This window comes from Penicillium solitum (assembly GCF_028829755.1).
Source record: "Penicillium solitum strain IBT 25940 chromosome Unknown utg000009l_segment0_segment0, whole genome shotgun sequence".
NCBI lineage: Eukaryota > Fungi > Ascomycota > Eurotiomycetes > Eurotiales > Aspergillaceae > Penicillium > Penicillium solitum.
In genome coordinates, this window is record NW_027072128.1 from 2,732,871 (window position 1) to 2,744,692 (window position 11,822).

The 11,822-nt window shown below is 49.4% G+C and overlaps 5 protein-coding genes across 5 annotated transcripts; 3 read left to right on the forward strand and 2 right to left on the reverse strand.

Annotated features, from left to right (window-relative positions):
- Positions 1-301: 301 nt before the first annotated feature.
- Positions 302-1,132, reverse strand: N7455_012115 (GRAM domain-containing protein; the record flags this gene model as incomplete). The annotated part of the gene is made up of 3 exons (XM_040957239.1): positions 302-811; positions 862-1,033; positions 1,122-1,132. The coding sequence occupies 3 exons, from the start codon at positions 1,130-1,132 to the stop codon at positions 302-304; spliced, it is 693 nt and encodes a 230-aa protein (XP_040812283.1).
- Positions 1,133-2,288: 1,156 nt separating this feature from the next.
- On the forward strand, positions 2,289-4,681 carry N7455_012116 (putative glycerol-3-phosphate acyltransferase Sct1; the record flags this gene model as incomplete). The annotated part of the gene is made up of 4 exons (XM_040957299.2): positions 2,289-2,462; positions 2,528-3,122; positions 3,179-3,447; positions 3,497-4,681. The coding sequence occupies 4 exons, from the start codon at positions 2,289-2,291 to the stop codon at positions 4,679-4,681; spliced, it is 2,223 nt and encodes a 740-aa protein (XP_040812186.1).
- A 987-nt stretch (positions 4,682-5,668) lies between these two features.
- Positions 5,669-7,408, forward strand: N7455_012117 (undecaprenyl diphosphate synthase family protein). Its single transcript, XM_040957315.2, has 2 exons — positions 5,669-6,065; positions 6,141-7,408. Exons 1-2 carry the CDS (start codon positions 5,841-5,843, stop codon positions 7,125-7,127), a joined length of 1,212 nt encoding a protein of 403 aa, XP_040812255.1. The 5' UTR covers positions 5,669-5,840; the 3' UTR covers positions 7,128-7,408.
- A 268-nt stretch (positions 7,409-7,676) lies between these two features.
- Positions 7,677-9,632, forward strand: lys9 (saccharopine dehydrogenase (NADP+, L-glutamate-forming); the record flags this gene model as incomplete). The annotated part of the gene is made up of 11 exons (XM_040957372.2): positions 7,677-7,728; positions 7,835-7,888; positions 7,953-8,134; positions 8,188-8,308; positions 8,359-8,431; positions 8,484-8,526; positions 8,585-8,598; positions 8,654-8,700; positions 8,756-8,859; positions 8,913-9,476; positions 9,537-9,632. The coding sequence occupies 11 exons, from the start codon at positions 7,677-7,679 to the stop codon at positions 9,630-9,632; spliced, it is 1,350 nt and encodes a 449-aa protein (XP_040812214.1).
- A 718-nt stretch (positions 9,633-10,350) lies between these two features.
- N7455_012119 (AHA1 family protein) lies at positions 10,351-11,709 on the reverse strand (the record flags this gene model as incomplete). Its single annotated transcript, XM_040957365.1, has 4 exons — positions 10,351-10,369; positions 10,585-11,240; positions 11,316-11,398; positions 11,487-11,709. 4 exons carry the CDS (start codon positions 11,707-11,709, stop codon positions 10,351-10,353), a joined length of 981 nt encoding a protein of 326 aa, XP_040812230.1.
- Positions 11,710-11,822: the final 113 nt, after the last annotated feature.

Here is an 11,822-nt window from a genome sequence, read left to right on the forward strand (position 1 = left end):
GCCAATGGGCTCCGACCCCATTCAAGACTTGACGATTGCAGTTTGTGAGGAATTTAATACTGGAGTTGTTTCTGCGTGATCTAGGGATCTCGGAGTTACGGGATAATTCTATTATTGTTTGCTGGGAATCAACGTTGGCGAGCATATCAACCCTTCCTGTCTCCATTTCTAAGTGCGTAATCACCGCTTTCGTATCGCTAATTGCTAATTGATGGGGACATAATGTACATGAAATGAGAATAAAAACGAGGCCACTTCAAATATATGATAGAATGGCATGCTGAAATAGACTCCTGAAAGATTAGGTGGCCCGTCGTAGCCTTTCCTCCAGCTCCTGGGCAACACTTTGCGACTGAACCTCCTCGTAACATGGAGGCGGCTCCACGGGTTCGGTACCGGTGTCAGATGCTCGACTGCTTTGTGACTCTTCTGGTGTCTGGCTGGGTCTAGCACTTTGGCTAGCATTGGGCGGAGCTTCATATGCAGGCAACTCTTCCAAATGAACTGCTGAAAGATCCACATTTTGTTGTCCTCGGGTGCCCTCGCTTGTGTTCTCAACAGCTTGCTCGAGTCGCTCCTTGATCCGCTCGAAGTTGGTATGGAAGTCAAAGGCTCCACCCTCCTTGAATGTCACTTTCAACTGAACAGCAGGGAGAGACGGTGAAATGCCACCTCCGGATACTGGTTGGACCAGAGCTGTCCATACATTGGGTCCAAAGAAAGGTGCTGATACATGGGAGTCACGGACATTCAAGAGAGGTGACGAGAAGGACTGGAAGTCATTGCTTCTGGTTGCGGGAAGGTATACCACCTAGCGAGGGTTAAAATGATGGAGAGACATGGATATAGATGAATACTGACTCGTTGGTTGGTGAGGTGGATGCAGCCGGCACTGCTTTGGATTGAAAGCTTTTCTGCCCCTTTGTATCCAGAAGGTGGAGTCAAAGAGACACTAGTACGAGGTGGGGAGGAGTAAATCAAACGTTCGTTGGGAAGACGGACGAAGCCCTCCTGGTCATCAAGCATTACCCAACTAGACAGTCAGTATAGATGCTCCAATGTTATATGGGTCTGGTCCTGGCCGGCTCCGGGGAGAAACAGTTATGGGAGCAGATGCATACTTGAGAGACATGATGCGAGATCATTCCAGGTGCATGTGACACTGTTTTTATCAGCCCAACCTCCAGGAGAATGGTGATCAAGTTGTCAAGTTGGAAGATGAAAGATGGGGGTGTGTGGATATCGGGTGTAGACAGGCGTGGGGAGGGACCAAAACAAGGCCTGTAGATTTCCCCGAAGACAAGACTAAAAAGTGACTATTCAGAGGGTCTCGAGTGAAGTGTAGACTTGCGATATCAAAACGAAGGAAGTTGAAGTGGAAAGGCGGGGCAGGCGGGGAGACAAACCTGCAGGGGAAACTTCTACGTTATACGGTGTGGAAAACTGATCGCTTTTTTTTATTTTTTATATATGTAGATCATTTTGATCTTAATTCTAATATATCATGTAGTTAACTATATCAACTATTTTACTTAGGTATGTATATATAAAACACAATGTCTCCACCGCGTTAAGCTTAATGCTTTGCGCCCTTCCATGCGCTTGGCTATAGTTTCCAGGCCGATCCCATCAAAATCCTGGAATAGCCGCATGACGCTTTGATCACCTAATCTCAACAGCTAGGCACTTTGCATCCATGGGTATGTGTGTTGGGGGTAGTTGATTGGAAAGTTGGAAAGTTGACCTCATACTGGGATCCCAACTTGTCATGTCGCAATGACCTGGCCTGTGCTCAGCTGGAGGGGGTTATAAGAGGTTCAGAGCTTCTCTCAGTGTGACTGATCATATTCTTCGCTTCTGTAGCATGTAACAGTTGCATGCACATAGAGAAGAACAAGAGAATACTTTTCCAAGTCGAATTTCAATCGTAAGTTCTTAACTTGTTAACTCGTGTCCAACATGTCACGTTCTAGAAGCGTCCGAGTCAAAGCGCGCTAAGGCTCTCAAACCTTCCAGGTTCGAACTTCAACTCTTCCCCTCTTCTCATGTTTTCTTCCTTGCTTTCATGTTCTGATATCCTGGCTATCAAATCTATTGAATTGTCCGTGGTGTTTTGAGGCTCGAAACAGCCAAGTATGTGGATCCCAAGCTATTCCGGTTATCCGAACTCACGTTTATCTTTTCTCTAGGGACTTCCATGTCGACACAATCATAACCCTTTGACGACCCTTTCACGACCCTCCAGCTTTATTTCCCCCGGAAACTGCCCATCGGGCTTCTACGGCACAATGGGAGACAAAGGCCAGTACATCCCACCCCTCGTTGGGTGGATGTATGATTTGGTCCTTTGGTCATTCTCCGTGCTCATTGACCTCTTCTTCCGCGAAGTCCATCCCCGAGGCTCATGGAAAATCCCCCGTCGCGGTCCCATCATTCTGGTGGCAGCTCCCCATGCGAACCAGGTATGCCGCTCGCGTCCGGCCACGACACACACCACGCAAGATGCTAATTATGGATGTTCGCTCAGTTCGTGGATTCTTTGGTGTTGATGCGCGTCATTCGCAGCGAAGCGCAACGTCGCATCTCATGGCTTATTGCAGACAAGTCTTTCAAGCGCAGGTTCATCGGATTTCTGGCGAGAGCAGTTGGGACACTGCCCGTGGCACGTGCTATGGACAACTTGAAACCCGGAACCGGCACCATCTATCTTCCCGACCCGATCAACGAGCCAACTCTGCTGCGAGGTGTCGGAACCAACTTTGAAGGAAAGGGCTTCGAAAAGGACGGAACTATTGCCCTGCCCACTATCAACGGAACGTCACACAGTACCGCGATCGCTGAGATCAAGGGACCGGAGGAATTGGTGCTCAAGAAGGCTTTCAAGCACAGGGATGCGCTAACCCAGCTTACTGGGCGGAAAGACATTGACCGTGATGGAAATTTCACTGGAGATGCATCCGAGCAGGATCCAGATTTCAAGGGCACCAAATTCAAGGTCGCTCCGCATGTGGATCAGACCGCAGTCTATCAGGCAGTATTTAAAAGACTAGGCACAGGCGGCTGTGTTGGTATCTTCCCGGAAGGTGGAAGCCATGATCGTACTACACTGCTTCCCTTGAAAGGTAAGCTTAAGCTCTTTGTGTTCAATAGATCCGGCTGATTTCCTAACATGATACAGCTGGTGTCGCCCTGATGGCTCTAGGCACCCTGGCTGAGAACCCGGACTGTGGTTTGAAGATCGTGCCTTGTGGCATGAACTACTTCCATGCCCACAAGTTCCGCTCCAGAGCCGTTATTGAGTTCGGTACTCCAATTGACATTCCCTCGGAATTGGTGGAGCAATTCAAGCAAGGTGAACGACGGGAGTCTGTCGGTGCTTTGCTGGAAATCATCTACGGAAGTCTCGTCTCGGTCACCGTCACTAGTCCCGATTATGAAACTCTTATGGTAGGTTTCTTTCTATTTGGAGGAATTTACTTGCGCTGACAACTCAAAGGTCATTCAAGCTGCCCGTCGTCTGTACAACACCAAAGGCAAAAATCTTCCTCTCCCTATGGTTGTGGAGCTGAACCGCCGTCTTGTGAAAGGTTATGCCCACTTCAAAGATGATCCCCGGATCGTCGAACTACGTAAGTCTATTGTAGGATATAACAAACAGCTTCGCCTTCTTGGAATCCGGGATCACCAAGTAGCCTACGCCAAGTTCTCAATCTTGCAGGTTGTGGCTACGTTGATTTACCGCTTAGGCAAATTAGCACTCCTGGCAATCGGGACGCTGCCCGGTTTCCTGCTCTTTACCCCCGTTTTCATCGCGACCAAGTACCTTTCCGCAAAGAAGTCCAAGGAAGCACTGGCTGCTTCTACAGTGAAACTTCAAGGCCGAGATGTCATGGCCACATGGAAACTTCTTATTGCCCTTGCATTTGCTCCGGCACTCTATGCCTTTTACACTGCTTCCCTCACTTATTGGACGTACTGGAACCGAGTCAATGGCATTGTTCCAGACTGGGTGCCACTTTGGTCGGTGGTGATGATCGGCATGGTACTCTTCCCCACAATCACCTTTGCGGCTCTTCGGATCGGTGAAGTGGGCATGGACATCATCAAGTCACTTCGCCCGCTTGTTCTATCCCTGAACCCATCATCGGCCAACACGCTGGTGAAACTTCGAGAGAGACGCGCTGCACTGGCTCACCAAGTGACGGAAGCGATCAATACCATGGGACCTGAGCTATTCCCCGACTTTGACGCCGCTCGGGTTGTCACCGATCCATTCCGAGAAGCCAGCAATACCGATACCAAGGCCGAAAACGACTTGCCGGAGATTAGAAGAACCAGCGTGTCAGACCATACCGAGAAAATGCCCTCGTCAGAGCCCCTCCCCCGCAACGAGTCCTTCCACAACCTCGCCAACATTGGCTTCTTCTCCACACGACCTCCTAGTCGTGATCGTAGCCGCAGCAGATCTGCTAGCGCCCGACCTGGCTCTCGGCACGGATTGAAGCCGCTCAGCCCTCTCACCCAGAAAGACCCGCTTGAGGACGTTAGTTCACGGATCCGTGATGCCATGAGAGAGCGTGGAGAGCGTCGTCGGCGTCGAAGCGAAGATGGAAGCTGGGATATGGCCAGCTCAGGTCCGGGAACTCCATCCAGCACTGAGGAGTCCCGAAAAGATCTTTGAGATGTGTACTGCATTGATCATTTAATCCTTTATCATCCCGATCATCAACCACGGTGTTGGCGCAAAGCTGTGTACGTATTTGCTCTTATATAACCATTCAAGATATCCTGTCTGTTTTTTTTATGATTATGAATGTCATCAAACATCCATCTGGTGGGAGGTCAACTACTTATATATGAAGAAATCTGATAATAAGTGCAATCAACAAGGAAGGATTGTGCACATGTATACGATCATCCCGAGGAAATTCCACGGGTCAATCAAAGGGCTTTTACAAGTATTACTAGTATCGCGTATGATCATTAGGAATGCCTGTGTTTGAGCGGGCATTCGAGAAGGAAAGTAAATACATATGTAGCTTGTGTGTGTTATGACTTTCCGAAAGCCGTATGCTAATAAGATCTAGAGCCATGACTCAATATAATGTTTCCGCGAGAAACCAGTTCACTGAATCCTGTCATGTGTGACTATAAGGATCCTTCATTCCAGGGTTATCAACTTGGATGCGGTAGGTATTGAGTATAATACTAACTAGGTAATCCATGCCGTGTACTATAGATGAAATCATCCAAAGCTTCGAGTTTAACCAATTTATTAAGATACTTCCGTATTAAGGGCCGAGGCATATGTAGCCGCGTACTCTTTTGTTATGATTATGAATTTACATAGACGATCCAACGCACGATGAGTGTCCTATAGTCACAGGCATAAGATGTAGATACGAATCACACAACCCCAAGCAACATACTTTTCAAGTCATAGGCATCATCCAAGGTCAACCAATTATGAAGATGTTAGCTGTTGCCGAGGGGGGCAGGGCTGATCTTGGTCGATTCATTTTTTGCCCTCGCCACTTGCACAGGGCTTACGTTGAGAGCAGGGGGGCAAAAAAAAAAAGGCCCCCTTGGAAGCTAAAATTGCACATGAAAATGGTGTAGCCTAGGTATTTTAATTGCATCGCCTCAATATTATTCTAAAAATTACCCATAGCGACAAGACTGTCATAACTGACCACGTCGCGTTTTTGTAGAACGAAGCCGAATCCGGCCAGCCGCGAACCCCGTGCACCTTTTATCTTCTACTCCGTATCCAGTCTCTACCCCAACTTCTCGATTTTTCTGCGGAGTTTAGGGGCATTACATCTTTTCACATATTCATCATGCCGGGTTCATTGCATATGTCACGTCTCCGGAACTGGTTCCTCGCCTCTCCGCCTGCCGAGTACGCCATTACGAGCCTCAAGGAATTGCTGATCGGCGCACTTCAACAGGGCCCTGTTCCCCAACATGTGGCCTTTGTCATGGATGGAAACAGGCGCTTTGCCCGGTCACATGGAATTGAGACAGTGGAGGGACATAATCTGGGGTTTGAAGCTCTTGCAAGAGTGAGTGCCACCATTTTGGTAGCTCGGCGTTACACGGCAGCACCCGTATTGTGGCCGGATATTAACGACTGATAGATCCTCGAAGTTTGCTATAAGAGTGGAGTGAAGGTAGTTACGATCTACGCGTTCAGCATTGAGAACTTCAAACGCTCAAAATTCGAGGTGGATGCGCTCATGGAAATGGCCAAGGTGAAGCTGTCGCAGATGGCTCAACACGGAGATCTGCTCGATCGATACGGAGCAAAGGTTCGCGTCCTGGGCCGACTTGACATGCTCAAACCCGACGTTTTGGAAGCTGTCAACAAAGCAGTCGACATGACCAGCCGCAATGGAGACCGCGTCCTAAATATCTGCTTCCCCTATACCTCCCGCGACGAGATCACCTCCGCCATCCGCGACACGGTCGAAGATTATACCACGCCCATCCAACAGGGTCGCTCCGCGGCTGCCGCTTCCCGTTTCTCGGAATCCCATATCGCACATAATATCCGCGCCCAGACGCTCGGCTCGACAACACATGAATCACACAGTGACTCTGAGTCTACGTCGGGCTCTTCAGGACAGGATGACGACGCATTTCCTCGACAAGACTACTCCGATCGAGTCTACGGATCGGTGTCTTCCTGCTCGTCTTCCACAACCCTCCACCTCGGAAACCAGCAAGACCCCAAGGGTGGCTCACCACCGAGTTCTGCGACTGAGGCAGATAGCCCAGTCTATATCTCCCCCGAAACGATCTCTCGTCAGACTCTAAACGACCACATGTTGACCAAGGGTACTCCTCCCCTGGATATCCTGATCCGCACTTCGGGCGTCGAACGCCTGAGCGACTTTATGCTCTGGCAGACCCACGAGAACACCGAGATTGTGTTCCTCAATGTCATGTGGCCAGAGTTCGATCTGTGGCACTTCCTACCCGTGATGCTCGGATGGCAGAGGCGGATTTCCAAGTCTCGACAGGACCCCAATGCAGAGGGGAACTTTGCCGGTGACGCAAAATCGAGCGAGGAAGGCCCAGACGCGATGCTGTGGCGTCAAGGTGGAAAGGTCAAAGACATCTAGTAAATTGTCTGTTATATACCCTGTGTCTACTCGTTTTTGTTCAGCTTCAGCATCACTGGCGTCTTGCTTTTTGCGGAGTTTCTGTTGGGCACGCCTAACTTGATATCAGCATATATCTATGCATCGCCGTACACTACATCGGTCCTCGGTAAATAAAATATCATCTACTTCCTAATCCGCTACCTCCTATACGCCAGATCTATCCGTGGATGCCCCATTTGATGTACAAGAACAGGTGCCCGTTTCGCTTCTCCAGCTTTTTCCTTCCACGGAGATCATGGGTTATCTTTCATCTCCATCTCTATCCCTATCAATACATATAGATAACAATACAAGGATGTCTTTTTCGACGCCTGTTTCCCTTCTCAGTGAAAACAACTAGCCACAAACAGCAGGCGGTAAAAAGCGATCTTTTGATGTTCACCCCGCGCCGATACCGGTTCACGTGACATTGAGTCATCTGCCGTATACCGGTCCCACAGAGAAGGACTGCCGGATGTGCTCCAGTTGAACAACCCCAATATCATCTATCATACCAATTGAATCAAAATGGTCAAGCAAATCGCCGGTTCCAAGGCCCTCCTTTTGGGTTCGGGCTTCGGTACGCCTTCCTCCCGTCTCTCCAAATATCCCTGACCTAAATGCGTCATACTGCCCCGCGTCAAGCTTCGAGAGTCATACATTTGCTAATTTCTGATTTCTAATAGTCACCAAGCCTACTGTTGAGGTCCTCAGCAAGGCCGATGTCGAGGTCACTGTCGGTATGTTCAATTGAATCTATACGGACCCACATTGCATTGGATATAGCTGACGATGCTGTAACAGCCTGCCGTACTCTCGAGAGCGCCCAGGCCCTTGCCTCTGGCTTCAAGAACGCCAAGGCCATCTCTCTGGATGTCAACGATGATGCCGCCCTCGACGCTGCCCTGAACCAGGCCGATGTTGTCATTTCGCTTATCCCATACACTTTCCACGCTACCGTCATTAAGTCTGCTATCCGCACTAAGGTAACTATCCTTTCTATGGAGGAAGCAGCCACTTGACTAATTCACTACAACAGACTAACGTGGTCACCACATCCTATGTTTCCCCTGCTATGATGGAGCTGGATGAGCAGTGCCGCGAGGCTGGTATCACAGTCATGAACGAGATCGGTCTCGACCCTGGTCTTGATCACCTTTGTAAGTGTCTATGCCATGGATATAAACAGACAGACGCTTATACGAAATAGACGCTGTCAAGACCATTCACGAGGTCCACGCTGCTGGCGGCAAGGTTACCGGATTTGTTTCCTTCTGTGGAGGGTTCGTTCGATCATTCTCATGTTATATAGGGAATACCGCTAACAAACAACAGTTTGCCCGCTCCCGAATGCTCCAACAACCCCCTGGGATACAAGGTTAGTGAAAGTCCAATTCTCACCAATTTGATAAATAACTAACAAATGGCTTTTCAAGTTCTCGTGGTCTAGGTTAGCAAACGTCCAATGATGAGTGTTTGCTTGAATAAATAACTAACTAGCTCAGCCGCGGTGTGCTTCTTGCCCTCCGTAACGCCGCCAAGATCTACCAAGGTACGTACTTTATTTATATATAACAGGAACGAAAGAGTGCTAATTCAGAATACAGATGGTGAGATCGTCTCCATCGACGGTCCCGATCTGATGGCTACCGCCAAGCCCTTCTTCATCTACCCCGGATTTGCCTTCGTCGGCTACCCCAACCGCGATTCTGTATGGCATCTATGCATTCAAAATCTCTGATTTCGGTTAACTAATCTTTCCAGACTCCCTTCCGCGAGCGCTACGGTATCCCTGAGGCCCAGACCGTTATCCGCGGTACCCTCCGTTACCAGGGCTTCCCCGAGATGATCAAGGTCCTTGTCGACATTGGTTTCCTTAACGACGCCCCCAACAGCGTCTTCGATAAGGCCACCTCATGGAAGGAGGCCACCAAGGAGGTTCTCGGCGCCACCTCTTCCTCCGAGAAGGATCTGCAGTGGGCCATCGCCTCCAAGACTAAGTTCCCCAACAACGACGAGCGCGATCGTCTCCTCTCCGGTCTGCGCTGGATCGGTCTCTTCTCCGACGAGCAGACCATCCCCCGCGGAAACGCCCTCGACACCCTCTGCGCCACCCTCGAGCAGAAGATGCAGTACGGCCCCGACGAGCGTGACCTTGTTATGCTCCAGCACAAGTTCGAGATCGAGAACAAGGACGGCTCCAAGGAGACCCGCACCTCCACCCTGTGCGAGTACGGTAACCCCGTCAGCTCGGCTATGGCCCGCACCGTTGGTATTCCTTGCGGTGTTGCTGTTAAGCAGGTTCTCGATGGTACTATTAGCAAGACTGTATGTTTATCCATTTCTCTTTTACTCTCAAACTTCTTTTTACTGACGTGTATATCATAGGGTGTCCTCGCTCCCGTTACTTGGGATATCTGTGAGCCTCTTATCAAGACCCTGAAGGAGGACTACGGTATGGAGCTCATTGAGCGCACTCTGTAAAGGGTGTAGTCGGATCTTAAAATGAATAAATTTTCGGCTGGTAAAAAAATATAGGAATGACATAGACGATGAATGAACAAACAGTGTGCATTGCTATTCTATACTCCACTCTATAAATGGGAAGGGTATGTATTTATGTAGACCAACTGATCATTTGCAATAAATAAGGACTGGATCCATCTTCCCGAAGGCTAGTCATCTAGACATGGGCTTTTATGATCAATATTCATCTTGATCGGGCCTGTTATTTGACTCTTTACCGAGTAGGGGTGTTCTTTTCAAAAAAGAGACAGCTCTGTCAGCAGCAGGACTTAATCTCGAGTCGGCTATCTCAGAACCTCCGATATACTCGAAAGCCCGAGGCTACCCCGAAAGCAAACAAAGCCCAGCAATCGGAGTATCTAGCATACTATCTATCAAAGGAGCTCAAGTAGATCAAAACGTAAACTTATCTTCATTATCATAGACATAACACCATTCCTCTTATCATAGCATCATTGTGCCCAACCCAACACACAACTGCAAGGGCCACACGGGTGGAAAAAAGAAAAGAGACACGAATTGAAAAAAAAAGAAAGCAGGCGAATCGTCTAGTTGCTTGCGCTTTGTGCAATCTTTATCTGTGGCCAATTCATGAGAGAAAAAGAGGATAGAAGTCTTTTCGGACGAATGCATTGTTTTGTGTGTCTTTCATGCCACCGGTAGGAGATGTAGTCGATCAGAGAATACTGCCAAACCTACACCAACGAGAATAACGAGTATGATTAGTAACTGGTTCCAGTATTGCGAGGGTTTTGAGGAACGCTGGGATCTGTAGACAGAGGCCGGATTGGCAAATGAGTCCAGAAAAAAACCAAAGGGGTAATCGGAAGTAGATGAGTGTAGAAACGACAAGATAGGAAAAAGAAGACGAAAAATAATAGGGAAGGGGAGGAGAGGAGAAATGACATACCCGAAAGTCTGCTTAATGCTGCGAACATAGTACATGTCCCAGTTCTGCTTGGTGACATCCTCCTGTCCAACTGGAACACCAGACCAGGAAACACGCATCTGAGTAACACCGTCGATATCATTCTGATCGAAGTTGATCTCCTGCGAACTGAAGTGACCCTCGGGCCACTGAGCAAGACGCCACTTCTGGACAATCTGCTTGGGCTCGTTGAGGGTAACGAACTCTCCGGTTACGTTTCCGTCAAAGATAGCGAACTTGCCGCCGACCTTGGCGCCCTCGAATTGGCGCGGCGCACCGCGCGTGAACGCAGTGATGCGCTGTGGGTCGGTGAAGGTGTTGTAGAGCTCGCCGGCTGTAGTGCGGAACTCGTCCGAGGCCGTCACGGTGGTTGTGTTGACCGCGACCTTACCGGTCTTGGAAGTGGTGGTGGACTGCGCGGCTGGGGTGTCGGCCTTGGTTTGAGGGTGGACGACGGCCTTGGGGAAGCCGCTGGATGGGTTGACGCCCGGGGCGTGCTGGAGGTCCTTGCCGTGCTCGGTGATCAGGGCAGGGGTGAGGCCGGATAGGGCCTTGCGGAGTTCGACGACGAGCTTTGTGCGCACCAGGTCCTTTACGGGCTGCTTGGAGTTGGAGTCGGCGTGGTTTTCAATCTCGAACTGCAGACGGGGGTTTTACATGGTTAGTATTACAGATCACCTTTGGCGATGGGGAATGGGGACAAGTGAACATACGACGTACTCATCTTCCTCGGTGTCGTGGGCTACCTCGGGAATGTTGATGGTGCCGGTGACATCCTCATCGTCCTTGGTCTTACCTATGGAAGCGTCTCAGCTGCCAGGTCCACAAAAAAGAGAAAAAAACGAGAAATTGAAATAAACTGAAATTGATATTGGACTACAAACCTGAGTATTCTAGCGAGACCTTGACATCGAACAGAGTGATGACCTTGCCCTTGCGCTGGCTGACATCTACGTCGCCATCCATGGACAACACCTTGGCTACTTTGGCTGACACGCCCCCTTCCTCGACACTGAGGCCGACTAGGTTCTTTTGCAAGTACTCCCTGGCCCAGCCAGAGGCATCCTTGTTGACCCAGTGCCAGTTGTTGGGGTTGTGAAGGACCATGATGAATGTTGACTAGGGGAATGAAAGAAAACTCTGATTTGGGGTTGGAAAGTGGGTTGCTTCCTGTTTTTTTAAAAAAAGAGATATTGGGAGAAAAAAAAAGCTAAAAGTTC